This window comes from Puma concolor, chromosome B1 (assembly GCF_028749965.1).
Source record: "Puma concolor isolate L17-30 chromosome B1, mPumCon1.1.hap2, whole genome shotgun sequence".
NCBI classification, from domain to species: domain Eukaryota; kingdom Metazoa; phylum Chordata; class Mammalia; order Carnivora; family Felidae; genus Puma; species Puma concolor.
Window position 1 is genome coordinate 44,035,560 of NC_141670.1, and position 26,603 is coordinate 44,062,162.

General features: G+C 36.0%; 1 protein-coding gene across 6 annotated transcripts in view; it reads right to left on the bottom strand.

Moving 5' to 3' along the window:
- The window catches only part of ADAM32 (ADAM metallopeptidase domain 32), a 189,561-nt gene that overhangs the window by 141,367 nt on the left and 21,591 nt on the right, over positions 1-26,603 (bottom strand). For 5 of the 6 annotated variants that reach the window (XR_015250076.1, XR_015250077.1, XM_086703656.1 and 2 more), the window contains exons 3-9: positions 23,070-23,131; positions 20,612-20,687; positions 17,838-17,914; positions 16,422-16,599; positions 11,338-11,406; positions 8,412-8,483; positions 8,040-8,206 (exon numbers count right to left, since the gene is read on the bottom strand). Coding sequence is in view for 4 of the 6 variants with exons in the window: in XM_086703656.1 (XP_086559782.1) it covers positions 8,040-8,206; positions 8,412-8,483; positions 11,338-11,406; positions 16,422-16,599; positions 17,838-17,914; positions 20,612-20,687; positions 23,070-23,131 (701 nt within the window). In the remaining 2 variants the exon portion in view is untranslated. Of the gene's footprint in view, positions 1-8,039; positions 8,207-8,411; positions 8,484-11,337; positions 11,407-16,421; positions 16,600-17,837; positions 17,915-20,611; positions 20,688-23,069; positions 23,132-26,603 lie in introns of those variants that run through there. The other variant, XM_086703658.1, reaches the window with a different exon arrangement.

A 26,603-nucleotide genomic window follows, 5' to 3' on the forward strand; every position in this document is an offset into this window, starting at 1 on the left:
CTGGGCTAACAAGGGGTGTATCCTCTGGGCTTAAGGCATCAGACATGTGCACAAGCTCCTCTCTTTGGAGACAACAAAGACCTGGGCAGAACAGAGGAAGGATATGAAGATGGCGCCTGCTAGCCTCCCCAGTCTCTGAAGAGGATTACAGTCAGTCTGCAGATGTGTGTTTAATTCAATGTGTACATAGCTATGTGGCCCTTAGGCCAGAGCTAAGAAGATAACTAATAAGCCTCTTTCACAGAGAGACTGGACGTGCATTTCAGTTTCTTGTCTCTGTACTGTGCCTGGTGGGGTATAGCCAGTCAACAACTATTTCTCCATTAGCTACAGTCCTATAGGATCCATGAAAGTAAACCCAATGACCACCAGAGCCAGGTGATCAACAGGTATCCCGTGGGTATCAACCATAAAAACTGGCACCAAATGAGACACAAGCTCTTTCTGAGAGATTCCAGCAACCCAGAGTAATGAAGAAGGAAAGCACAAAATGGCACCTATGGCCTCTGTCTTTGAAAACTAATTCCTTAGGCCCTTAGATGTGTGTTAAATTCCCTCTTTCACAGGAATACTGGGCATTTCTGTCCTCTGTTCTAGGCCTTTTGAGTAGCCACAGAGTCTGATGAGTCCTTAAGAACTGTTTCCCGGAGAGAGGCCAAGATGGCAGAACAGCATGGAAGTTTTTTGTTTGTCTCGCATCCATGAAATACAGCCAGACCAACACTAAACCATCCTGCACACCTAGAAAAGTGGTCTGAGGATTAACACAACAATCTGCACAACCTGAACCACAGAGTTCAGTAGGTATGCAGTGCGGAGAGGTGAACTGGGGGAGACAGAAGCTGCGGAGGGTAGGGAGCCACTTTTGTATGTGGAGAGAGGATGGAGACAGGGCAGGGGAGAATACAGGAAAAGCCCCCCCCCCCCCGCACCAAAGCAGATAGACAGAAAATGGAGAAGTGGAAACAGTCACAGGGACTGAACTAGAAAGGAAGAAAGGAGAAAGGAGAGGGTTTAAATTCCATTAAGACAATAGGGGCGCCTGGGTGGCTCAGTGGGTTGAGCGTCCGACTTTGGCTCAGGTCATGATCTCACAGTCTGTGAGTTTAAGCCCCGCGTCAGGCTCTGTGCTGACAGCTCAGAGCCCGGAGCCTGCTTCAGATTCTGTGTCTCCCTCTCTCTCTGACCCTCCCCTGTTCATGCTCTGTCCCTCTCTGTTTCAAAAATAAATAAACATTAAAAAAATTTTTTAAATAAAATAAATGCCATTAAGACTATAAAAAAGGGAGAGCACAGAGTCTGAAACTCTGCAGCTCAATGCCTGGCGGTGCTCTGGTGGGAAGGCCGAATCCCCAGGAGCAGAGTGGGGTCCAGGAGATTCTCAGGCCACATGGGGAGAAGGAGTTCCACTGCTGAGAGGACACCTGGTAGAGGCTGTGTGGGTCCCCCAAAGGCAATGCCCCAGTGGACCCGGGAGAACAACCACATTCACTGGTGCTGGAACAACGTCATTAAGGGTGAATCCTGGTGCCAAATGTGTGTTGTGATTTTTCATAATCCCTGAAACACTGCTGCTACACTATCTTGCAAACTTTTTCTGGGGTGGGCTGACACCCAGCCGCAGTCTCTGGGGATTGGCAGCACGGTCCCGCAAACATTCCTGGATGTGGCCAACACCCAGCCATTACTCAGTGAGACCCTCCCGCAGAGGGGCAGAATGGGTCAAAGCCACAGTCCCTCAGAAGTAAGGGGTTGAGAAACACAGCCACATCTGAGACAAAACTCAGGAGGGAGGTGCTGCCTGGGACTTCATCAGAGACTATGTAAAAGCGGGGAGTGGACAGAGGCCGAAGGCAAAGGACAGGTGCGTAATTGCTGATCAGGGAGAACAGAGTTCCAATACTAGAGACTGGGTAGCTGGGTGCCACCATTGTCACCGTTCCCATGCATGTGCATACGCACCTATAAGCACCACAACAATCCACCTCAAGAGGCTCCCAGCACCATCTAGTGAAGAATGGAGCCGTTACCCTAAGCCCTGCCCAACTGGGCAACCTTGCTCTTCAGGAACACAAGTCTCATCGCCTGCTTAGTGTATGGACTATAAAGTACTTCACAGTTTGACTTCTAGAGGAAAACAAAGTAATTTCAGTCGTATTTCAGTCTGTTCGCCAATCCATCTATTCAACTTTCTCTCTTTATTCTTTTTTGTTTCTTTTCTTTTTCTTGAGTACAAAAAGAGAAAAAAATCATTTTTATTAAAGTTATTTTTCTTTAATTTTTTCTATTATATTTTTAACTTTTGTGTAAATTTTTTCAAATTCTATTTTACTTCCATCATTTCATTTTAGTCTACTTCAGTGTATTTAATTTTCAAATTTAGAAGATTTCCTTTTTTTTTTCTTTCCCATTTTTTCTCTAATGTATCAAGCCCCTTTCCAAAACCACCCAGACCAAAACACACCTAGGATCTAGCATCATTTATTCAATTTTGTGTGTGCATTTGTTTTTAATTTTTTAATTTTAATATTTGTTAATTTTCAGTTTTTTACCTCATTAATTCCTTTTCTCTCTTCAAAATGATGAAACGAAGAAATTCACCCCAAAAGAAGAGCAGAAAGAAACGATAGCCAGGGACTAACCAACACAGATACAAGAAAGATGTCTGAACCAGAATTTAGAATCACAATAATAAGAATACTAGCTGGAATCAAAAATAGATTAGAATCCCTTTCTGTGGAGATGAAAGAAGTAAAAGCTAGTCAGGATGAAACAGAAAATGTTATAACTGAGGTTCAATCTTGAATGGATGCCATGGCACCAAGGATGGATGAGGCAGAACAGAGAATTAGCGATATAGAGGACAAATTTATGGAGAATAATGAAGCAGAAAAAAAAAGTGAGATTAATGCAAAAGAGCACAATTTAAGAATTAGAGAAATCAATGACTCATTAAAAAGGAATAACATCAGAATCATAGGAGCCCAGAAGAGGAAGAGAGAGAAATAGGGGTAGAAGTGTTATGTGAGCAAATCCTAGCACAAAACTTTCCCAACATGGGGAAAGACACAGACATCAAAATCCGGGAATCACAGAAGACCCCCACTAGATTCAACAGAAACTGACCATCAATAAAGCATACCACAGTCAAATTCACATTATACTCAGGAAAGGAGAGAATCATGAAAGCATCAAGGGGAAAAAAGTCCTTAACCTACAAGGGAAGACAGATGAGGTTTGCAGCAGACCTATCCACAGAAACTTAGCAGGCCAGAAAGGAGTGGCAGGATATATTCAACGTGCTGAATCAGAAAAATATGCAGCCAAAATTCTTTATCCAGCAAGGCTGTCATTCAAAACAGAAAGAGAGATAAAAAGTTTCCCACACAAACAAAACTTAAAGGAGCTTGTGACCACTAAACCAGCCCTGCAAGAAATTTTAATGGGGACTCTCTGAAGGGAGAAAAGATGGGGGAAAAAAATAAATAAAGACCAAAAGCAACAAAGACTAGAAAGGACCAGAGAATGCCACCAGAAACTCTACAAGCAACATAATGGCAATAAATTCATATCTTTCATACTCACTTTAAATGTCAATGGACTCAATGCTCCAATCAAAAGACACAGGGTAACAGAATGGATAAGAAAACAAGATCCATCTATATGCTGTTTACAAGAGACCCACTTTGAACTTAAAGACACCTTCAGATTCAAACTAAGGGGATGGAGAACCATCTATCATGCTAATGGTCAACAAAAGAAAGCCGGAGTAGCCATACTTATATCAGACAATCTAGACTTTACAATAAAGACTGTATCAAGACATGCAGAAGGGCATTATATCATAATCAAGGGGCCTATCCACCAAGAAGTCCTAACAATTGTAAACACTTATGCACCAAATGTGGAAGAACCCAAATATATAAATCAATTAATCACAAACATAAAGAAACTCATTGATAGTAATACCATAATATTAAGGGACTTCAACACCCCACTCACAGGAATGGACAGATCATCTAATCAAAAAATCCAAAAGGAAACAATGGCTTTGAATGACACACTGAACCAGACGGACTTAACAGATATATTCAGAACATTTTATCCTAAAGCAGCAGAATATACAATCTTCTCCAGTGCACATGGAATGTTCTCCAGAATAGATCATATACTGGGACACAAATTAGCCCTAAGTACAAAGAGATTGAGACCATACCATGCATATTTTCAGACCACAATGCTATGAAACTGCAAATCAACCACAAGAAAAAATTTGGAAAAGTAACAAATACTTGGAGAGTAAAGAACATCCTACTAAAGAATGAATGGGCTAACCAAGAAGTTAAAGAGGAAATTAAAAAGTATATGGAAGCCAATGAAAATGATAGCACCACAATCCAAAACCTCTGGGATGCAGCAAAGGCGGTCATAAGAACAAAGTATTAGCAATCCAGGCCTTCCTAAAGAAGGAAGAAAGATCTCAGATATACAACCTAACCTTACGCCTTAAAGAGCTGGAAGAAGAACAGCAAATAAAACCCAAAACCAGCAGAAGACAAGAAATAATAAAGATTAGAGCAGAAATTAATGCTATCAAAACCAAAAAAAAAAAAAAAAAAAAAACCAGTAGAACAGATCAATGAAACCAGAAGCTGGTTCTTTGAAAGAATTAACAAAATTGATAAACACCTAGCCAGTTTGATCAAAAAGAAAAAGGAAAGGACCCAAATAAATAAAATCAAGAATGAAAGAGGAGAGATCACAATCAACACAGCAAAAATAAAAACAATGAGAATATTATGAGCAATTATATGCCAATAAAATCTGGAAGAAATGTACAAATTCCTAGAAACATATACACTACCAAAACTGAAACAGAAGAAATAGAAAATTTGAACAGACCCATAACCAGTAAGGAAATCGAATTAGTAATCAAAAATCTCCCAAAAAACAAGAGTCCAGGGCAGGTTGGCTTTCCAGGGGAATTCTATCAAACATTTAAGGAAGAATTAACACCTATACTTTTGAAGCTGTTCCAAAAAATAGAAATGGAAGGAAAACTTCCAAACTCTTTCCATGAAGCCAGCACTACCTTGATACCAAAACCAGAGAGACTCCACTAAAAAGGAGAACTATAGACCAATTTCCCTGATGAACATGGATGCAAAGAGCCTCAACAAGATATTAGCCAACCGGATCCAACAATACATTAAAAAAATTATTCCCCATGACCAAGTGGGATATATACCTGGGATGCAGGGCTGGTTCAATATCTGCAAAACAATCAGTGTGATTCATTACATCAATAAAAGAAAGGATAAGAACCATATGATCCTCTCAATAGATGCAGAGAAAGCATTTGACAAAATACAGAATGCTTTCTTGATAAAAACCCTCAAGAAAGTAGGGATAGAAGGATCATACCTCAAGATCATAAAAGCCATATATGAAAGACACAACACTAGTATCATCCTCAATAGAGAAAAAATGAGAGCTTTCCCCCTAAGGTCAGGAACAAGATAGGGATGTCCACTCTCGCCACTGTTATTCAACATGGTATTGGAAGTCTTAGCCTCTGTAATCAGACAACACAAAGAAATAAAAGGCATCCAAATTGGCCAGAAGGAGGTCAAACTTTCACTCTTCACAGATGACATGATACTCTATATGGAAAACCCAAAAGATTCCACCAACAAACTGCTAGAACTGATTCATGAATTCAGCAAAGTTGCAGGATATAAAATCAATGCACAGAAATCAGTTACATTCCTATACACCAACAATGAAGCGACAAAAAGAGAAATCAAGGAATCTATCCCATTTACAATTGCACCAAAATCCATAAAACACCTAGGAATAAATCTAACCAAAGAGCTGAAAAATCTATACACTGAAACTATAGAAAGCTTATGAAAGAAATTGAAGACACAAAAAAATGGAAAAAGATTCCATGCTCCTGGATAGGAAGAACAAATATTATTAAAATGTCGATACTACCCAAAGCAATCTACATATTCAATGCAATCCCTACCAAAATAACACCAGCATTCTTCACAGGGCGAGAACAAATAATCCTAAAATTTGTATGGAACCCAAAAGACCGTGAATAGCCAAAGCAATCTTGAAAAAGAAAACCAAAGCAGGAAGCATCACAATCCTGGACTTGAAGCTGTTCTACAAAGCTGTAATCATCAAGAGAGTATGGTACTGGCACAAGAACAGATACTCAGATCAATGGAATAGAATAGAGAACCCAGAAATGGACCCACAAATGTATGGCCAACTAATCTTTGACAAAACAGGAAAGAATATCCAATGGAATAATGACAGCCTCTTCAGCAAGTGGTACTGGGAAAACTGGACAGCAACATGCAGAAGAATGAACTTGGACCACTTTCTTACACCATACACAAAAATAAACTCAAAATGGATGAAAGACCTAAACATCAGACAGGAAGCCATGAAAATCCTGAGGAGAAAGCAGGCAAAAACCTCTTTGATCTTGGCTGCAGCAACTTCTTACTCAACATGTCTCTCTCTGGAGGCAAGGGAAACAAAAGCAAAAATGAACTACTGGGACCTCATCAAAATAAAAAGCTTCTGTACAACAAAAGAAACAATCAGCAAAACTAAAAGGCAACCGACAGAATGGGAGAAGATATTTACAAATGACATATCAGATAAAGGGTTAGTATCCAAAATGTATAAAGAACTTATCAAATTCAACACCCGAAAAACAAAAAATCCAGTGAAGAAATGGGCAAAAGACATGAATAGACACTTCTCCAAAGAAGACATCCAGATGGCCAACCGACACATGAAAAAATGCTCCACATCACTCATCATCAGGGAAATACAAATCAAAACCATAATGAGATACCACCTCACACTTGTCAGGATGGCTAATATTAACAACTCAGGCAACAACAGATGTTGGTGAGGATGCGGAGAAAGAGAATCTCTTTTGCATTGTTGGTGGGAATGCAAGCCAGTGCAGCCACTCTGGAAAACATATGGAGGTTCCTCAAAAAACTAAAAATAGAACTACCCTATGACCCAACAATTGCACTACTAGGCTTTTGTCCACGGGACACAGGTGTGCTGTTTCGAAGGGACACATGCATCCCCATGTTTATAGCAGCACTATCAACAATAGCAAAAGTAGGGAAGGAGCCCAAATGTCCATCAATGGATGAATGGATAAAGAAGATGTAGGGTATATATATACAATGGAGTATTACTCGGCAATCAAAAAGAATGAAATCTTGCCATTTGCAACTACATGGATGGAAGTGGAGGGTATTATGGTAAGTGAAATTAGTCAATCAGAGAAAGACAAGTATCATATGACCTCACTCATATGAGGACTTTAAGAGACAAAACAGATGAACATAAGGGAAGGGAAACAAAAAATAATATAAAAACAGGTAGGGGGACAAAACAGAAGAGACTCATAAATATGGAGAACAAACTGAGGGTTACTGGAGGGGTTGTGGGAGGGGGGATGGGCTAAATGGGTAAGGGGCACTAAGGAATCTACTCCTGAAATCATTGCTGCACTATATGCTAACTAATTTGGATGTAAATTTTTAAAAAATAAAAAATAAAATAAATAAAATAAAATAATGCAGAAAATCCATTAGGATAAACTATTTTTAACCTACTTTACCAAGCCTTTGATCATAACTTCATAACAAAAATATAAACTTCACAAGATAAGTCCCATTTTTTTAGGTAGTGGTTAAGATTATGGGCTCTGGAGTTAAAACCTGTGGGTTCAACCTGAGAGACACCACCAGATCCAAGAGTCCTGAAATTGTTTAACCTATTGAAATATCAGTCTCATTAGTAAAAAGTTAATATGCATAGAGATAAATTTTGGCAAGTTTTTTTTTTTTACTGACAACCAGAGAGTATGATGCCTGAATGAAGTATATAATAATGTATGAATAATCAGAACTGAATAAAAATTCCCCAAATTAAGCTACATCATTGTCACAGATCTTTGTTTTCTAAGAATACTGAAATATTATTCTTACATGAATAGATATGCAATATCATGAGGTCTTAGAGAAAGATAGGACTTTTTCCATTCTAAAAATCTATGCAATACTTCATCTGCCTCACCAACTGTAGAAATCTTATTGTTATCTGACCATAACTCCAACGATGACAGCACAATAGTAACTTTAAATTGGGCAAACATCTAAAGACAAAAGAGGTAAATACATGAAAAATTAATCTTTGTTATTTTACAATAACCATGAAATTAATTCAATGCATTGACAAATCCACTCTCAGTCTATACAGATGGCTTAATTATTCAGAAATGCCACGTTAAGTTAATTGCCAATTATAATTTCAAAACTAGTATAAATTTTTCTAACTAGTATGAAAAGGAAAATACTTACTGCATTTACAAGGCCAATAATTTCGATGATTTTATTTGTTACTATCATGCTTTCAGAGCCCAAGTAATCATACTGAAAAACAAAATTAATTTTAAATTGAAATACAATCTGTTGTGTAGTATGTTTGAGGTATACTCTCCATCTACTCTCAAAAGTTTGAGACTGCTTGGGAGTTATATCAGTGCAAAATAAGATAGTAACAATAAAAAAATAAATACAAATTGGACCACTCAAATATGCCGGTGGGAATGTAAAATCATACAGCCATTCTGGAAAGTTTAACAGCTTCTTTCAAAACAAATAATGTACTGACCATATGACCCAGCAATTGCACTCCTGGGCATTTATCCTAAAGAAATAAAAACTGATGCTCACAAAAAATCTATACATAAATGTCCATAACAGTTTTATTCCTATTAGCCAAAAACTGGAAACAATTCATATGTCCTTCAGTCGTTAACTGGTTAAACAAATTGTGGTACATTCATAACATGTAATACTGTTCAGTAATAAAAAGTAACTCACTAAACTGTATAAAACTTAAGAAAATATGCTGAGTATTAAAAAATCTCAAAAGGATATATACCACAAGGTAACATTCATGCAATATTCCTGAAACCAAGGGATGGAGAACAAATTAGTGACTGCCAGTGGTTAAGAAGTGTAGGGAGGCAGGGAAAAACAAATGTGACAATGAAGTTAGAACATGAGAGAGTCTTATTAGTGATGGTACTATTGAGTGTCTTGATTGTGACAGTGATTACATAAGGCTACATAAGTGGCCCTACTGCATAAAACTACACACACACACACACACACACACACACACACACACACACACAAATGAGTGTATATACAACTGCTGAAATCTGAATAAACTTTGTGGAATGTGCCAATGTCAAATTCCATATCTATAAATCATCTCTCTAAAGTACAGCATCCCTTGATGTCCACTCTCACCACTCTTATTCAACATAGTATTGGAAATCTTAGTCTCTGCAATCAGACAACACAAATAAAAAGCATCCAAATTGGCCAGGAGGTCAAACTTGCACTCTCGCAGATGACATGATACTCTATATGGAAAACCCAAAAGATTCCACCAACAAACTGCTAGAGCTGATCCATGAATTCAGCAAAGTCATAGGATATAAAATCAATGCACAGAAATTGGTTGCATTCCTATAAACCAATAATGAAGCAACAGAAAGAGAAATCAAGGAATTGATCCCATTTACAATTGCATCAAAATCCATAAAATACCTAGGAATAAATCTAACCAAAGAGGTGAAAAATCTATACACTGAAACTATAGAAAGCTCATGAAAGAAATTGAAGAAGACACAAAAAATGGAAAAATATTCCATGCTCATGGATTGGAGGAACAAATATTGTTAAAACATCAATACTACCCTAAGCAATCTACATACTCCATGCAATACCTATCAAAATAATACCAGCTTTCTTCACAGAGCCAGAGCAAACAATCCTAATATTTGTATGGAACCAGAAAAGACACTGAATAGCCAAAGCAATCTCTTTAAAAATTTTTAATGTTTATTTATTTTTAAGAGAGAGAGAGAGAAAGCGAGCAGGGGAGGGGCAGAGAGAGAGGGAGACACAGAATCCAAAGAAGGGTTCAGGCTCTGAGCTGCCAGCATAGCGCCCATGGATTCATGGAACCCATGAACCACAAGATCATGACTTGAGCCAGAGTCAGACACTTAACTGACTGAGCCACCCAGGTGCCCCCAAGAACTTATCAAACTCAACACAAAAAAAAACAAATAATCCAGTGAAGAAATGGGCAAAAGACATACATAGACACTTTTCATAAGAAGACATTCAGATGGCTAACAGACACATGAAAAACTGCTCAACATCACTCATCATCAGAGAAATGCAAATCAAAACCACAATGAGATACCACCTCACACCTGTCAGAATGGCTAAAATGAACAACTCAGTCAACAACAGATGCTGGAGAGGATGAGGAGAAAGAGGAACCCTTTTGCACTGCTGGTGGAATGGAAACTGGGGCAGCCACTCTGGAAAACAGTATGGAGGTTCCTCAAAAAACTAAAAATAGAACTACCCTATGACCCAGCAATTGCACTACTAGGTATGTATGCAAAGAATACAGGTGTTCTGTTTCAAAGGGACATATGCACCGCAATGTTTACAGCAGCTCTACCAACAACAGCCAATGTGGAAAGAGCCCAAATGTTCACTGACAGATGAATGGATAAAGAAGATATGGTAGATAGATAGATAGATGATAGATAGATAGATAGATAGATAGATACATAGATACATAGATACATAGATACATAGATAGTGGAGTATTACTTGGCAATCAAAAAGAATGAAATCTTGCATTTTGCAACAACATGGATGGAACTAGAGGGTATTATGCTAAACGAAATTAGTTAGAGAAAGACAAATATATGACTTCACTCATGTGGAATTTAAGATTCAAAACAGATGAACATAGGGGAAGGGAAGCAAAAATAGTATAAACATAGGGAGAGGGATAAAACATAAGATACTCTTTAAATATAGAGAACAAACTGTGGATTCCTAGAGGGATTGTGGGTGGGGGGATGGCTAAAGGGGCAAGGGGCATTGAGGAAGACACTTGTTGGGATGAGCACAGAGTATTATACATAGGGGATGAATCAGTGGGTTCTACTCCTGAAATCATTATTGCACTACATGTTAACTTAACTAACTTGGATGTAAATTAAAAAATAAAAATAAAACAATTATATAATTTTGAGTATTTGGCTTTTCAGTTTGCAAGTTTTTTCACTGTTCTCTCTCTGACATGTGGTCTAAAATTTGGAATTTTTAAATTCCTTTTTAGCTAGGGATAGTCATGCATTCACACCAAATATTTACAGCAAAGAAAAAGAAAAACACATACCAAAGCTTTATCCACCACAATATGCATCTCTAGATAAAGAGGGATTAAATCCGCAACAGTTGATTGTGACTAGAAAAAAGATAAAGAACACTTAAAAGCATATAAAACTTTCATAAATTGTTTATCCTGAGCTTTTAAAATCATTTTCCCACTTTACTGAGGAATAATTGACAAATAAAAATTATATGTATTTAAGGTATAAGATCAGATGTTCATATATACACATATAGTGAAATAATTGCCACAATCAACCTAATTAACATATCCACCTCACATAGCTACAATTTTCTGTGTGTGTGTGTGTGTGTGTGTGTGAGATGAGAACCTGTAAGATCAACACTCAGGAAATTTCAAGTTTACAATATGCTATTGTTAACTATAGTCATATTACTGTATATTAAATCTCCAGAACTTACTTATCTTGTATAACTGAAACTTAGTACCATTTGGCCAACATTTCACCATTTCTCCCTGTCCTCAGGTCCTGGCAACTACCATTTTATTTCTTGGCTCTGAGTTTGACTATTTTAGATAACACATATAAGTGAGATCATATATTATTTGTCTTTCTGTGCATGGCTTACTTCACTTAGCATAACATCCTCCAGGTTCATCAATGTTGTCACGGATGGGAAGATTTCCTTCTTTTTTAAGGCTGAATATTCCATTGCATAAACATATTACAATTGCCAACAAATTGGGCACTCTGGAAGAAATGGACAAATTCCTAGAAACATACAAACTACCAAAACTGAAACAGGAAGAAATAGAAAATTTGAACAGACCCATAACTAGCAAAGAAACTGATTCAGTAACCAAAAATCTCCCAACAAAAAAAATCTCCCAAAAAGGCCACGTATGTTTCCCAGGGGAATTCTACAAGACATTTAAAGAAGACTTAATACCTGTTCTTCTCAAACTGTTCCAAAAAAATCGAAATGGAAGGAAAACATCCAAACTCCTTCTACAAGGGTAGCATTGATTCCAAAGCCAGACAAGGACCCCATTAAAAAAGGAGAATTATAGGCCAACATCCCTGATGAACATGGATGCAAAAATTCTAAATAAGATATTAGCAAAACAAATCCAACAGTACATTAAAAGAATAATTCACCATGATCAAGTGGGCTGCAACGGTGGTTTAATATTCACAAATCAATCAACATGATACACCACATTATTAAGAAAAGAACCGTATGATCCTCTCATAGATGCAGAAAAAGCATTTGACAAAGTGCAGTATCTATTCTCAATAAAAACCCTCAACAAAGTAGGGACATACCTCAACACCATAAAGGCCACATATGAAAGACCCATAGGTAATATCATCCTCAATGGGGAAAAACTGAGAGCTTTAACTAAATGGTCAAGAAGAAGACAAGGATGTCCATTATCACCATTACTATTTAATACAGTACTAGAAGTCTTAGCCTCAGCAGTCAGACAACAACAAAAATAAATAAATAAAGGGTATCCAAACTGGCAAGGAAAAAGTCAAACTTTCACTATGTGCATATGACATTATATACTATGTAGGAAACCCAAAAGACCCCACCAAAAAATTACCAGAATTAATACATGAATTCAATAAAGTTGCAGGATATAAAATCAACATACATTAATGGGTTGCATTTCTAGACATCGATAACAATACAGCAGAAAAAGAAATCAATGGCACAAAAACAGACACATAGACCAATGGAATAGAATAGAAACCCCAGAACTAGACCCACAAACGTATGGCCAACTCATCTTTGACAAAGCAGGAAAGAACATCCAATGGAAAAAAGACAGTCTCTTTAACAAATGGTGCTGGGAGAACTGGACAGCAACATGCAGAAGGTTGAAACTAGACCACTTTCTCACACCATTCACAAAAATAAACTCAAAATGGATAAAGGACCTGAATGTGAGACAGGAAACCATCAAAACCTTAGAGGAGAAAGCAGGAAAAGACCTCTCTGACCTCAGCCGTAGCAATCTCTTACTCGACACATCCCCAAAGGCAAGGGAATTAAAAGCAAAAGTGAATTACTGGGACCTTATGAAGATAAAAAGCTTCTGCACAGCAAAGGAAACAACCAACAAAACTAAAAGGCAACCAACGGAATGGGAAAAGATATTTGCAAATGACATATCGGACAAAGGGCTAGTATCCAAAATCTATAAAGAGCTCACCAAACTCCACACCCGAAAAGCAAATAACCCAGTGAAGAAATGGGCAGAAAACATGAATAGACACTTCTCTAAAGTTTAGAGAAGACATCCGGATGGCCAACAGGCACATGAAAAGATGTTCAGCGTCGCTCCTTATCAGGGAAATACAAATCAAAACCACACTCAGGTATCACCTCACGCCAGTCAGAGTGGCCAAAATGAACAAATCAGGAGACTATAGATGCTGGAGAGGATGTGGAGAAACGGGAACCCTCTTGCACTGTTGGTGGGAATGCAAATTGGTGCAGCCGCTCTGGAAAGCAGTGTGGAGGTTCCTCAGAAAATTAAAAATAGACCTACCCTATGACCCAGCAATAGCACTGCTAGGAATTTATCCAAGGGACACAGGAGTACTGATGCATAGGGGCACTTGGACCCCAATGTTCATAGCAGCACTCTCAACAATAGCCAAATTATGGAAAGAGCCTAAATGTCCATCAACTGATGAATGGATAAAGAAATTGTGGTTTATATACACAATGGAATACTACGTGGCAATGAGAAAAAATGAAATATGGCCTTTTGTAGCAACGTGAATGGAACTGGAGAGTGTTATGCTAAGTGAAATAAGTCATACAGAGAAAGACAGATATCATTTGTTTTTACTCTTATGTGGATCCTGAGAAACTTAACAGAAGACCAGGGGGAAGGGGAAGGAAAAAAAAAAAAGAGAGGGTGGGAGCCAAACCATAAGAGACTCTTAAAAACTGAGAATTAACTGAGGGTTGATGGGGGGTGGGAGGGAGGGGAAAGTGGGTGATGGGCATTGAGGAGGGCACCTGTTGGGATGAGCACTGGGTGTTGTATGGAAACCAGTTTGACAATAAATTTCATATTTAAAAAAAGGAAAAAAAAACAAAACTGGAGGCATCACAATTTTGGATTTCATGCTATATTATACTCACTAAAACAGTATGGTACTGCCACAAAAGCAGACACATAGATCAATGGAACAGAATAGTAAACCCAGAAGTGGACCCACAACTGTATAGTCAATTAATCTTCAACAAAGCAGGAAAGAATATGCATTCCAAAAAGGTCTCTTCAACAAATGGTGTTGAGAAAACTGGGCAGCAACATGCAGAAAAATGAAACTGACCACTTTCTTACACCATATATGAAAATAAATTCAACATGGGTAGGGGTGGGGAAAAATGAATGAAGGTCGTCAAAAGGTACAAACTTCCAAGCTATAAGACAAATAAGTTCTGAGAATGTAACGTACATAAGGTGACTATAATTAATAATACTGTAACGTATATTTGAGAGCTGCTAAGAGAGTGAACTTAAAAGTTCTCATCACAAGAAAGCAAACTGTAATTATGTGGTGATGGATGTTAACTAGGCTTACTGTGGAATTCATTTTGCAATATATGTAAATATCAAAACATTATGTTATACACCTAGAACTAATAAGATGTTATATGCCAATTACCTCTCAATAAAACTGGAAAAAACTTTTTAAGTATAAATAAATTTTTTAAAAGAGTCACAGATTCTGAATGTTAAAAGCAAAAGCCACCTCCAAAGACAGGGTGTCCCACCATCCTGCCTTATATCCACAAAAATACAGTAAGAGTGGATCTTGGCAGAGTACCAACATTGTCCACCACACTTGTTCATCTAAGCCACTGTAAATTACCATTATAAATTCTTAGATGGAAAAAATTCAGTATTTAGTTAAGAAAATTTCATTTAAAATTATAAACATATATTATATATTATATTATATTATATTATATTATATTATATTATATTATATTATATATAATTTTATATATATCACTAAACACTTTGGTGCTGCATGTACATTTCAAAATCCACTTGAACCCTGTATTATTTGGGGCATAGGATTAGAATCTATAACAGAGACACTAAAATAATAGTGGATTAAACAATGGAAGTTTATTTCTCCCTTACATAAAAGTTTAAAGAGGTATGGTGGTTTAGTCTTGTAAATTCTTCAGGAGTAAGGCTCACTCTACATTATTGTTCTGCCATGAATGGCATCATCCTCATCCTAGTAGACTATGATGTATGAACATGTCCACATTGCAACCAGGAAGTGAAAAGGAGAAGATAAGCTCCCTTTCTTTAGAATTCAATCCAGACATGACAGACATTATACCTGTTCACATGTCACTAGCTATAACTTCTTCACATGACCCTATGTAGATACATGGGAAGTTTGAAAAATGTAGTCTTTTTTCACATGCCCAGCTAAATTGTGAGGGGTTTTGTTTGTTTTTTTAAACTGAAAGAAGATGGAAAAACATGCACTGTGAACAACTAACAGTGCCATATATGTCTTTTATAAACTATGCATATTTATGCCACATTTACTTAGAAAAAAATTTTATTTCACAATTACTTTTATGAAAATTAAAACATGAAAGTATACAAGGTGAACACTGGAACAATTTACATGTCTATACATAACAATCTTGCTTTCAACATTTTAATTTTAATTATAGATATAATTTAATGCTGACTCCTTATTTATGAATGCAATCTTTATAAACACTGTCCTTATTAAATAACTTCCAGGAATACAGACACAAAGTCAGGAGTTGAACTAAATTAAATTTATATTGAATACACACTAGTTAATTTTTAGAAAGTTATTAATATGTAACAAAATAAGAATTAAAATAAAAATGGGTCATAAAAAAGTAAATGATCAATTGATGCAAGGAGAAAAAGGCAATGTATGGTTCAAAGGAAATTTTAACATTAAGGAAAGATGAGTATGTTCTCAAGGAAAGAATATTTGCTACAGTTATACAATAGGTTAATACATTTCTCTTATACATAAATAAAAGCAATAATTTCCCTGAAAGTAGTAAAAACAACACATACAAACTCACTTTTTCACTTATAATAATGTTATAGTCCACTGGGTTTTGTTCTATGCCTCGGTTATCTTTGGTAAGAGCTGCAAATTCATTGTTTCCATCCCTTAATTTATAAATAAGATGCTGAAATTCAACTACAGATTCCAGAGGCTCAATTCCATAAGAAACATTTTCAAACTGCAGTATTCCTCTGTAAAATTATGGATAAAAATGTTAAGTGCTTTCAATCAATTCTATATGATAAAATTGTGACAGAATCCTAAAGAAGGAGGATGGTAAAGAATGTTTCTGAGCTCAGTATTTTTAGCCAAATTCTTTACATTTTGGAGATAACTCTGAAGAGACAAAGGATCTCCTGCAATCCACAAAACTAACTTTTCATTTCATTCTCTTTATAGTTGTAAAGGCAGAAGAAATTATATAATCAGTTGCTAGATATATAAGTATACAGCATTACAGTGATCAAGAAATTCCCTGTCCTCCAAGTCAGTGACTTAAAGAAAGCAACAGTAAATAGAAATCTTAATGAATTTCTCTCTGTCTTGTGTTGGTTTTGAAAACTGCTTATATTGCTTATATAACAAAACTATATGTAATGAGTAATTTTATTTATAAAAATAAAATTTAGCAGTAATTATGAAAATACATGTATTTTCATTAAGTACACAGTCTGAATAAGAAATTAAAAACATGAGTTTAAAGAGTAAACAACTTCCATAACTATTATTTCCTGCAAACAGATTATATTTCAATAGCTAAGTAGTAAGATACTTCCCAAAAACCAAATTTCAGGGTTCCATATAACAAGTACCGAAGAACATTTACTTGTGAAAATAAGGAGCTTATACTACAAAATGAAGGTGAAGAATTTCCTGACAGAATGGAAAACTCTAGGCATTAAGGAGGAAACCCTACAATTCTTAGAGTTTAAGACAGTGATATTATTAGAAAAATATGAGTACTATATTAATAACTATTTGTTTATATAGAATTTGTCTCCTCTCCCTGAAGGTGATTTTCCTGAAGAAAAAGATTGTTTATCTTTATTTATCTTTATATCTCCAAACACGAGGCTAGTAGGTGATATATCATAGTACCAAAAATATTATTTCCTGAAAAACTAAGTTATCCTAAACAGCTCTTCCAACTTGCTCTAGTCATGTACATTCAGTTGTCATTTCTGTAGTTAAGAAAAAATAAGGTATAGATTAAAGAAACTAGGAAATCTAAACCTTCAAGGAAGTTAGAAATGTCTCTAGTCAGCAAGGAACGTGAAGATATACAAGAGAAGAAAGATGTTCACTGAAGGATATCATTGCACATGGGAATCCTTTTCCAGCTCCAAACTTAATATAAACATAACAAATTCACTGCAGCCAAAAATCATTAACTATAGTGTTCACATATCAATGATAGAAAATAAATAACCTCAATCCAGTGCACGTGCTGAGTGTAACAACAGAATTGGGATATCCTTCAACATACCCCTGGTAATAGCACTGAGCCTATGAAAAAAAAAAGTGGTTACTTAGGATTAACAAAACTTTCTAATGATTTCTTATTTTTATACTTGCCAGAACTTTCTGAGTATTTTCACAGGCTACATGGTTTATATCAATATCAATAAAGTGACACTCAGAAAGTTTCCCTCTGTTTGTCACTTTCACTATATTAACTACTCTTCTGATGAATACTTGAGGTTATTATTTTATACCCTGCTTCCAAAGTGTTACCCATATTTTATGTTAAATTACTTTCTAATATATAAATTTAGCTCATCAATCAAAAGACAAAGATTATGGGGGCGCCTGGGTGGCGCAGTCGGTTAAGCGTCCGACTTCAGCTCAGGTCACGATCTCGCGGTCCGTGAGTTCGAGCCCCGTGTCGGCTCTGGGCTGATGGCTCAGAGCCTGGAGCCTGTTTCCGATTCTGTGTCTCCCTCTCTCTCTGCCCCTCCCCCATTCATGCTCTGTCTCTCTCTGTCCCAAAAATAAATAAAAAACGTTGAAAAAAAATTAAAAAAAAAAGACAAAGATTATGAATCTGAATATCTTTAAAAATCTAATATTCTGCTAAAAAGAAACACCTAAAATTTAAAGGCAGAGAAAGATTAAAGAACTAGAAAAAGATACACCATATCAACACAAACCAAAAGGATGATTCTGGACCTATACTAATACAGGAAATGAAGACTTTAAGGCAAAAAGCATTACTAGTGATAAAGAGAGACATTTCATAATGAAAAGAATTTCAACTGACCAGGAAGATACAAATATTCCAAATCTGTATTCACTTAATACATAGCTTCAAAATACATAAGCCCAAAATTGAAAGAATAATAAAAATAAAGAAATGCATAATCATACTAAAAGATAACATTTGTCAGTAACTGATAAATCAAGCATTCAGAATCTACAGAAGATTTAAACAGCATGTTAGCAACCTAATATAAGTAGAACAAAAACTGAAGAATACACTTTCTTTTTAAAGAGCATGGAACATTTACAAAAATGAAATCAACTTCTGAGCCATGAAGCAAGACAACAAATTGTAAAGAGCTGAAGTCATACAAAGTTTGGTCTCTGACCACAATACAATTAAGCTAGAAATACATCAAACATCATCACAGAGAGGGGAAAAAAAAAAAAAAAAAAAAGGAAGATTATATAATTTCCAAGACACAGTAGATAAATTTTGGTGGAAACCAATGTAAGATTTCTTTTTAAAACACTGCTTTATACTGAAACTAAGGGGAGGAAGAAGGAACAAGAAAAAGAAACTGATGGTCCTATCCAATAAAAGTGAAGTGACATGGTGTCCAAATTCAATCTTTCAACAAATTTTTGTTATGCTAACCATGTGCCAGGCATTTTTCTAGACACTGGGGATACATCAGTGAAAAAAAAAAACAGATGAAACTCCCTGCTCTCATGAAAATTATATGCACTGGGGAAACAGAAAATGAAACAAATAGATAAAATATATGACACATCATATATTGATAATCACTATGAAGAAAAATAAAACAGATAAAGTAAGAGAGTACTAAGGTTAAGAGTTCAATTTAAAATAGGGGGTAGTCAGAGACTAATAGAGTAATTTTAAACAAAGGCCTTAAGGAAAGGGAATCTTGAAATCTTGAGAAAGAGAACAATATGGATTAGAGAAAATAGAAAGTACAAAGATCTTGAAAGGAAAACATGTCTGGTACGTTAAAGAACAAGGAGACCAATATAACTGGAACAGAATAAACAAGGTAGACAGTAACAGGAGATGAAGTCAGGCAAAGAGGACCAGATTGTGTAAAAGCTGTAGGATATTGAAATGACTTCAGTTTTCACTTTGTGAACAATAGGAGATCATACTACGGAGGGTTCTGAGCACAAAAACAACATAATGTGTCTAGGCTTTAAATATGATCTATCTGGTTGCCATGTTGAGAACTAACTGAGGGGATGGGCAAGGTATAGAAACAAGGAGATTATTCAAGAAGTTATAGTAATAATCCAAACATTTACTTGGAAAAGAGTGGTATCAGTGGATGGAGACAGAGGAAGAGGATGGATTCTGGGTAGAATCAATTAAATTCATTGATGGATAGGATGAGGGTTAAAAAAAGTTTTAAAATGTATGATTTTGTGTCCAATAATATTTGTGTTTGCTTCTATTAGTCTTTAATTTATATTCATTTATTCAATAAAATATAAATAAACTAAATAACTAAATGGTGCCTATATTCTAGGTAGAGTAAAAGCCTCAGTCCATCAAGTTTGTCTTTAATTTACTAAGACTTCGGGAAGACCTAATAGTGAGGGAAATGAGGCAATAAATGGATTCTTAACTATATCACCTATGAATAGTGTTCTGTATTAGGAAAACATACATTCAATGTAAAAAAGATTTTAGGGACACCTGGGTGGTTCAGTCAGTTAAGCGTCTGACTCGATTTAGGTTCAGGTCATGATCTCAATGTTTGTGAGTTTGAGCTGAGCATCAGGCTCTGTGCTAATGGCACAGAATTCTCTGTCTCCCTCTCTCTCTCTGCCCCTTCCCTGCTCACTCTCTCTCTCTCTCTCTCTCTCTCTCTCTCTCTCTAACATAAATAAATAAATAAATAAATAAATAAATAAATAAATAAATAATTTTTTTAAAGCATTAAAAAAGATTTTATAAATCTGTAAATTATAGAACTTAAATCTTACCTGAACATCTGAAGGATGTGAATTCATAAATCCTTGATTATACACATAAACCATAAAATTATGTGCTAAAAAAATCCTGAATTCAAAAAATGAGAGAATATTAAAAGTTATTCTTTCTGAAGCATATAAAGCAGTGCTCAGCAAAGTAAAGTAATACCCCCAGGCCAAATCTGACCTACTCTGTCTTTGTAAATAAAGTCTTATAGGAACACAGCCACACCCATTAAGTTAGGTATGGTCCATGGCTGCTTTCAAGCTACAACAGCAGAGTTGATACATTTTCATAGAAGTAGTATGATCCTCAAAGCCTGGTATATTTATTATCAGGGCCTTTATAGTAAGTCTGCAAACACGATAAAGGTAGTATTTTCTTTTGACATGTATGTGATTTATAGTCAAAGCAATATGCACTCAAAATAATTTTTCTATTTTAATGAACTCCCTTAAAGAAAATAAGAAGGGACTACAAGATGAGAGAAAAGGCACTGTAAAATTTACAAAGATATGAACAAGATATAGGATTATGAGAATTTTCCATTCTTTCTTTCTTTCTAAATTTTACTACCACGCATATATATTACCCACATAATGAAGTAGAAGCCGTATTAATCTAAACATAGATACTAAAACCAGAAGTTCAACATTCTCTGGTATCATTGCCTATACTTATCCTATTTTAGGTATGCTTCCTCACCTCATGGTCACTCTTCAATTCAATGTAACATAAGCAGACCACCCACACTAGCTAGTTGGGAATCCTCTACTAAAAGTGATCTCATATAGGTTACTAATGACCCTCTAGTTGTCAAATCTAAAAGGCAGTTTAAAGTCAAGTAAAAGTAGTCCGACATACACATACTGTTGACCACACTTCCCTTCTTTAAACTATCTACTCTTCAACTCTAATCATACCATTTCCACCTGGCTTCCCAAATATCTTTCTATATACTTTTATGAGTCCCTTTATCTAGATCCTTGCTTCTTCCATGGTATTCAATTCTGGGTTGTTTTTCCTTCTCACCTTTAATATTCACCCCATCTCTACACATTTATCTTGTTCATTTCTGGTGCTTCATTTATATCCACATAAAATAGATGGCTTTGAAATTCATACTCCCATTCTAAATTAAATCTAACTGCCAAATGGACACTTCTGGAATATCCCACAAGCACTTTATATGTAACTTTTCCAAAACTGAGCCCTTATTGCCCGTGACTCAGATCTGTTTCCCTTCTCCTTCACTGCCAAACCAAATCTCTACTATCACTATATCCAATGTTAGCTAATATTTTTCCTGCCACCTCAGTATATCTCAGAAAAAAAAGCCCTATCTCTACAGACATAGCTCTGCTTTTCATTATTTCTCATATAAGTTATTTGCAAGAACTTTCTAATTGTCATTATGCTGTCATAATCATTATGCAAATAACTTCCCAAACAATACACACATGCTCTATCCATCTCCTAAACTCCAGTTCCTATAATGCTTACGACTGTTTATAGTCCTGATAAGATGTTCAAATGCAATGTGAGTTCTTTCACTTTCCCTCTTATATACCTGAGAAGATCTTTGAGTTGTCATTTATCATATTCTTCCCTTCTGTCTAAAGGAGTAGGTTAACTGTTCTTTGACTCAATGCTATTCTTCAGCATTTTACATAAGGGATCATTTGTTTATACATCTCTCTCTAAGAAACTTCCCTTCAGGCAAAAAAAAAAACTGTGTTTCTTGTTTCTTAAAAAGCATTCATCTGAGCCTCTTTCTTCTTTTTCTGCCAAACATTTTTGAAAAAGTTATTTACACTTACTACTTTACATTTCTCACAATCCATCTCTCCCTCATACTATGTAGTCTAGTTCTATAACCAAAATTTAACTGAAACTATCCTATTGAAGGTCACAAATTAATTCTAAGTCAATTTTTCTCAATTTGTTTTCCATGAAAGAATTAAACCCCACAGAAAGTTATTTCAATTACTTTCTCAACTGCCTAAAGGATGGTACATAAGTAGTACTATTTTCCATAAACTATACACCAGCTTGCACAAGCATATAATCTAATTTCCATATTAAATTCCTTATTCCATATCCCTATTGGTAGGCCTGCCTCCCTCATCAAACTCTAACTGATACAATCAGTTACAGACTTACTTCTTATTGCAATAGCCTGCCCTGATTATATAGGTCCTTCTGGGTCTGCCAACAACATAAGATCATATAAATTAATCTTCAGGAGGTGAGTCCCTATTTTTTTCTGTTCCTCCCCCCTATTCACAAAAGACTACTTAAGGCATTAGGAACAAAAATTTAATTAATTCACAGGAGAGCATCTGCTCATCTGAGACAACTAAAAGGTTTAATAACAACTACATTAATTATTTTTAACACTATTTTTATTATAAGTAAATAAATTCATATCAATAAAATGAAAAACAAAACTAAAGAATAAAAAATTACCTTTGCTTAAGATGTATAGTGTATAGCTTCTGGTCTATTGTAATAATATATGATATCCATTCCTAGAGAACCCAGAAAACTAAGCTGATCAATGTGACAGAAGCAAAACAAAAATTTTACATCAACGCATTCCTCCAAACAATCCCTAAAATGTCTTAGTTAAAATGTCTGTGATAGATATGATGTAAAATCTGCAACAATATATCAAAAATTATAACATATATTTATTATATAATCCATTCTTACTATTTCCACAAAACTAAGTCCAACCTAAGGATTTATATAGGATTAGAAATCTATATTTAACTGAATTTTAAGGTCTTCTGAAATTAGAGACTATGTGTTATGCTGTAATGTCTATTTAGGGGACATCATTGGGATAATAAGGTATCCTGTAACAGTGAAGCTTATTCCATTAGGCACAAAAGATATTTATTTTAACTGTTTTCTTAAAATGTATTGTCTGTTTTCTATTTTTTCCAAATAAAAAATTCTTAAAATTTGGTATTGTTTTTGACTCTATCACTACCATTCCCAAGTTAAAACATAAATAACAAACAGTAAGTTGTAATATCAGTAAGTTGCTGCACCTGAGTGATGAGATTTAATCCAGCCAAAGAGAACATGCAAAAAAGCAAGAGTTTGAGCATCACTGAAAAAAAACAAACAAAAAAACAAAAAAACAAAAAAACCTTAAAGCATTTAAAAACCAAAAAGACACAAATATCAGAATATAGAAAAAGATAAGCCTCCCAGGGTCTGTGACTGCCAGCCCTGCCCACCCACAAAAAATTCACAAAGGGCAGCACAGAGAGAGCATGATAGCTTGGGATCACTGTAACCCCAAAGTCAGACTGGGGGTAGACATCTGGTCTGACTGCAGGTCCTGCCCATCAATGAAAGCTTCTCAGGGGACAACACAGGGAGAGTGCTCTGCAGCAGGCTGACTGTAGTTCTGGCAAACATATGCTCTGGCTCTATTCAAGTCCAATGCAGTCCCAGACTGGCTCCTTAACAACACAGGGAGCAAACACTGCAAACGAATGGCAAAGAGAGCCATTATAGACAACTGGACTAAAGGTAAACACATCTCAACCACAACATTAGGGCACATGCAACACATATAGATAACATTCCTGAAGCACCAGGATCTGGTAAATAGGGGACATTATACTTCAGGGCACTACAGGATCTCTTCTTCATAAAGCCACTACTTTCAAGAGCAGGAGACACAGCTGACATTCCTAACACATAGAAACAGACACAGAGAGTTAGACAAAATTAGAAGATAGCAGAACATGTCCCAAATGAAAAAAATAAAATGAAACAAAACAAAACCACAGAAAAAGAGCTAAATGAAATGGAAATAAGCAATATGCATGATAGAGAATTCAGAGTAATGGTCATAAAGACACTCACCGGATTCAAGAAGATCTGGGACAGAAAATATTAAAAGAACCAATCTGGGATAAAGACCTCAATAACAGAAACTAAAATACACTAAAGGGAATAAATCTTAGACTAGAAGAAGGAGAAGAACAAACCAGTGAGCTGGATGACAAAGTAATGGAAAGCAACTAAACTTAAGAGCAAAAAGTAAAAGAACAATAAAAATGAGAATAGGTTAAGAAATCTCAGCAATACCAATAAGTATAGTAACATGAACATTATAAGAATCCAGAAGGAGGAGAGAGAGAAGAGGGAAGAAAATTTATTCAAAAGAATAATAAATGAAAACTTCACTAATCTGGGGAAGGAAACAGAAATCCAGATCCAGGAGGCACAGAGTGCCCCCAACAAAATCAACCCAAAGGGGTCCATGCCAAATAATAATTAAAACAGCACAAAGAAATAATAGAGAATTTTAAAAGCAGTAAGAGAAAAGAAAACAGTTATATACAAAACAAACCCCATAAGGCTACCAGCTGATTTATCAGAAGAGACTTTCCAGATCAAAAGGGATTCACATGATATATTCAAAGTTGAAAGGAAAAAAATTGGCAGCCAAAAATATTCTATCCAGCAAGGATATTCAGAATAGAAAGAGAGATAAAGAGTTTCCCAAATGAACAGATGTTAAAGGAATTAATCACCACTAAATAGCTTTAAAAGAAATGTTAAAGGAGATACTTTCACTGGAAAAGAAAGACCATAAGTAAGGGTAAGGAAAAGAAAAAAACTCACAGGTACATATAAACATAATAAAAGTAGAAGATCAATCACTTATAAAAACAATAGGTAGATTAAAGCAGTAAATCAGTCAAAAGATTCACAAAATAAAAATATGTAAAGTATGACATCATATACCTAAAATGTGAGGGAAAGGAATGAAAAATCAGTGCATTCATAACATGTTCAAACTTAAGTGACCATCAACTTAATACAGAACAGATATAAACACAGGATGTTATATATGAACCTAATGGACACAACAAATCAAAAACCTGTAATATATATGCAAAAAATAAAGAGAAAGAGATCCAAGCATTTCACTAAAAACAGCCATCAAAAAGAGAAGAGAGTGCAAGAGAAGAACAGAACAGAGAAGAACTACAAAAAAAACTATAAAACAAGTAACAAATGACAATAATTACATACCTATCAATAATTATTTTGAAGGGGAGGAGTTAAGATGGTGGAGTAGTAGGGGCACTCTATGCTTGCCTCCTCCTTGTAACATAGCCAAATACATAACAAATAATTCCTAACATCCAAGAAATCGATAGGAAGACTGAGAGAACAAACTGCCTATCTCAGAGGGAGAAAAACAGCCACACCGTGGAAGGTGGAAGCTGTGGAGAACTGATTAGGGGGAGAAAAGAATTGTGCTGTGGAGGGGAGGGAGCCCTGATCATGAACAAAGGAGAAAGAGAGACAAGACAGAAAAGGAGAGAAAGCAGCGGGCAGGGGACTGTAAAAGAAAAACTCTTCTCCAAAGACATTGACTGGGGAAAGGACAAGAGCTGATTATTTCAAGTTTTTACAAGAAGTGGAGCTCAAAGTCTAAAGTTTTAGAAGTCCACACCATCGCTGGGATCATACCTGGTGGCTTAGGGGTGCTCCTGTGGGGAAAGAGGACAGAGGCCCAGGAGGGGACAGCATGGTCTGAGGATCCCCTGGGTTGCATAGGAGAAAGAGTTCCACTTCTTGGAGTGCATTTGAGAGACATGGCACTGCCTCTCAAGGGACAAAAGAGAAGGCCACTGAGCAGCCCCATTAACTAGCATAGCTGCAGAGGCACCTATTGAAGGCAGCTAACTGGAAGCCAGTTAGCTTTGGCTGTGCTTTACCATAGCTCCTAACCCCGTGTGGTTATGGGACTGCTTTTCCAGGACAAACCAGCACCAGCCACAGTGTGACAAGATCTTCCCCCAGAGGATCAGAGTGGGTCTAGACTGCTGCACAGGATTCCTAAAATTTAGAGTTTTGAAACCCAGCTGAGCACTTGAGATAAAACACAGGAGCACTGATCTATCAGGCAGACAGATGGCTCAGAAACAGAAGGGTGAAGGCAGGGTTCTGATAGAAGCCCGG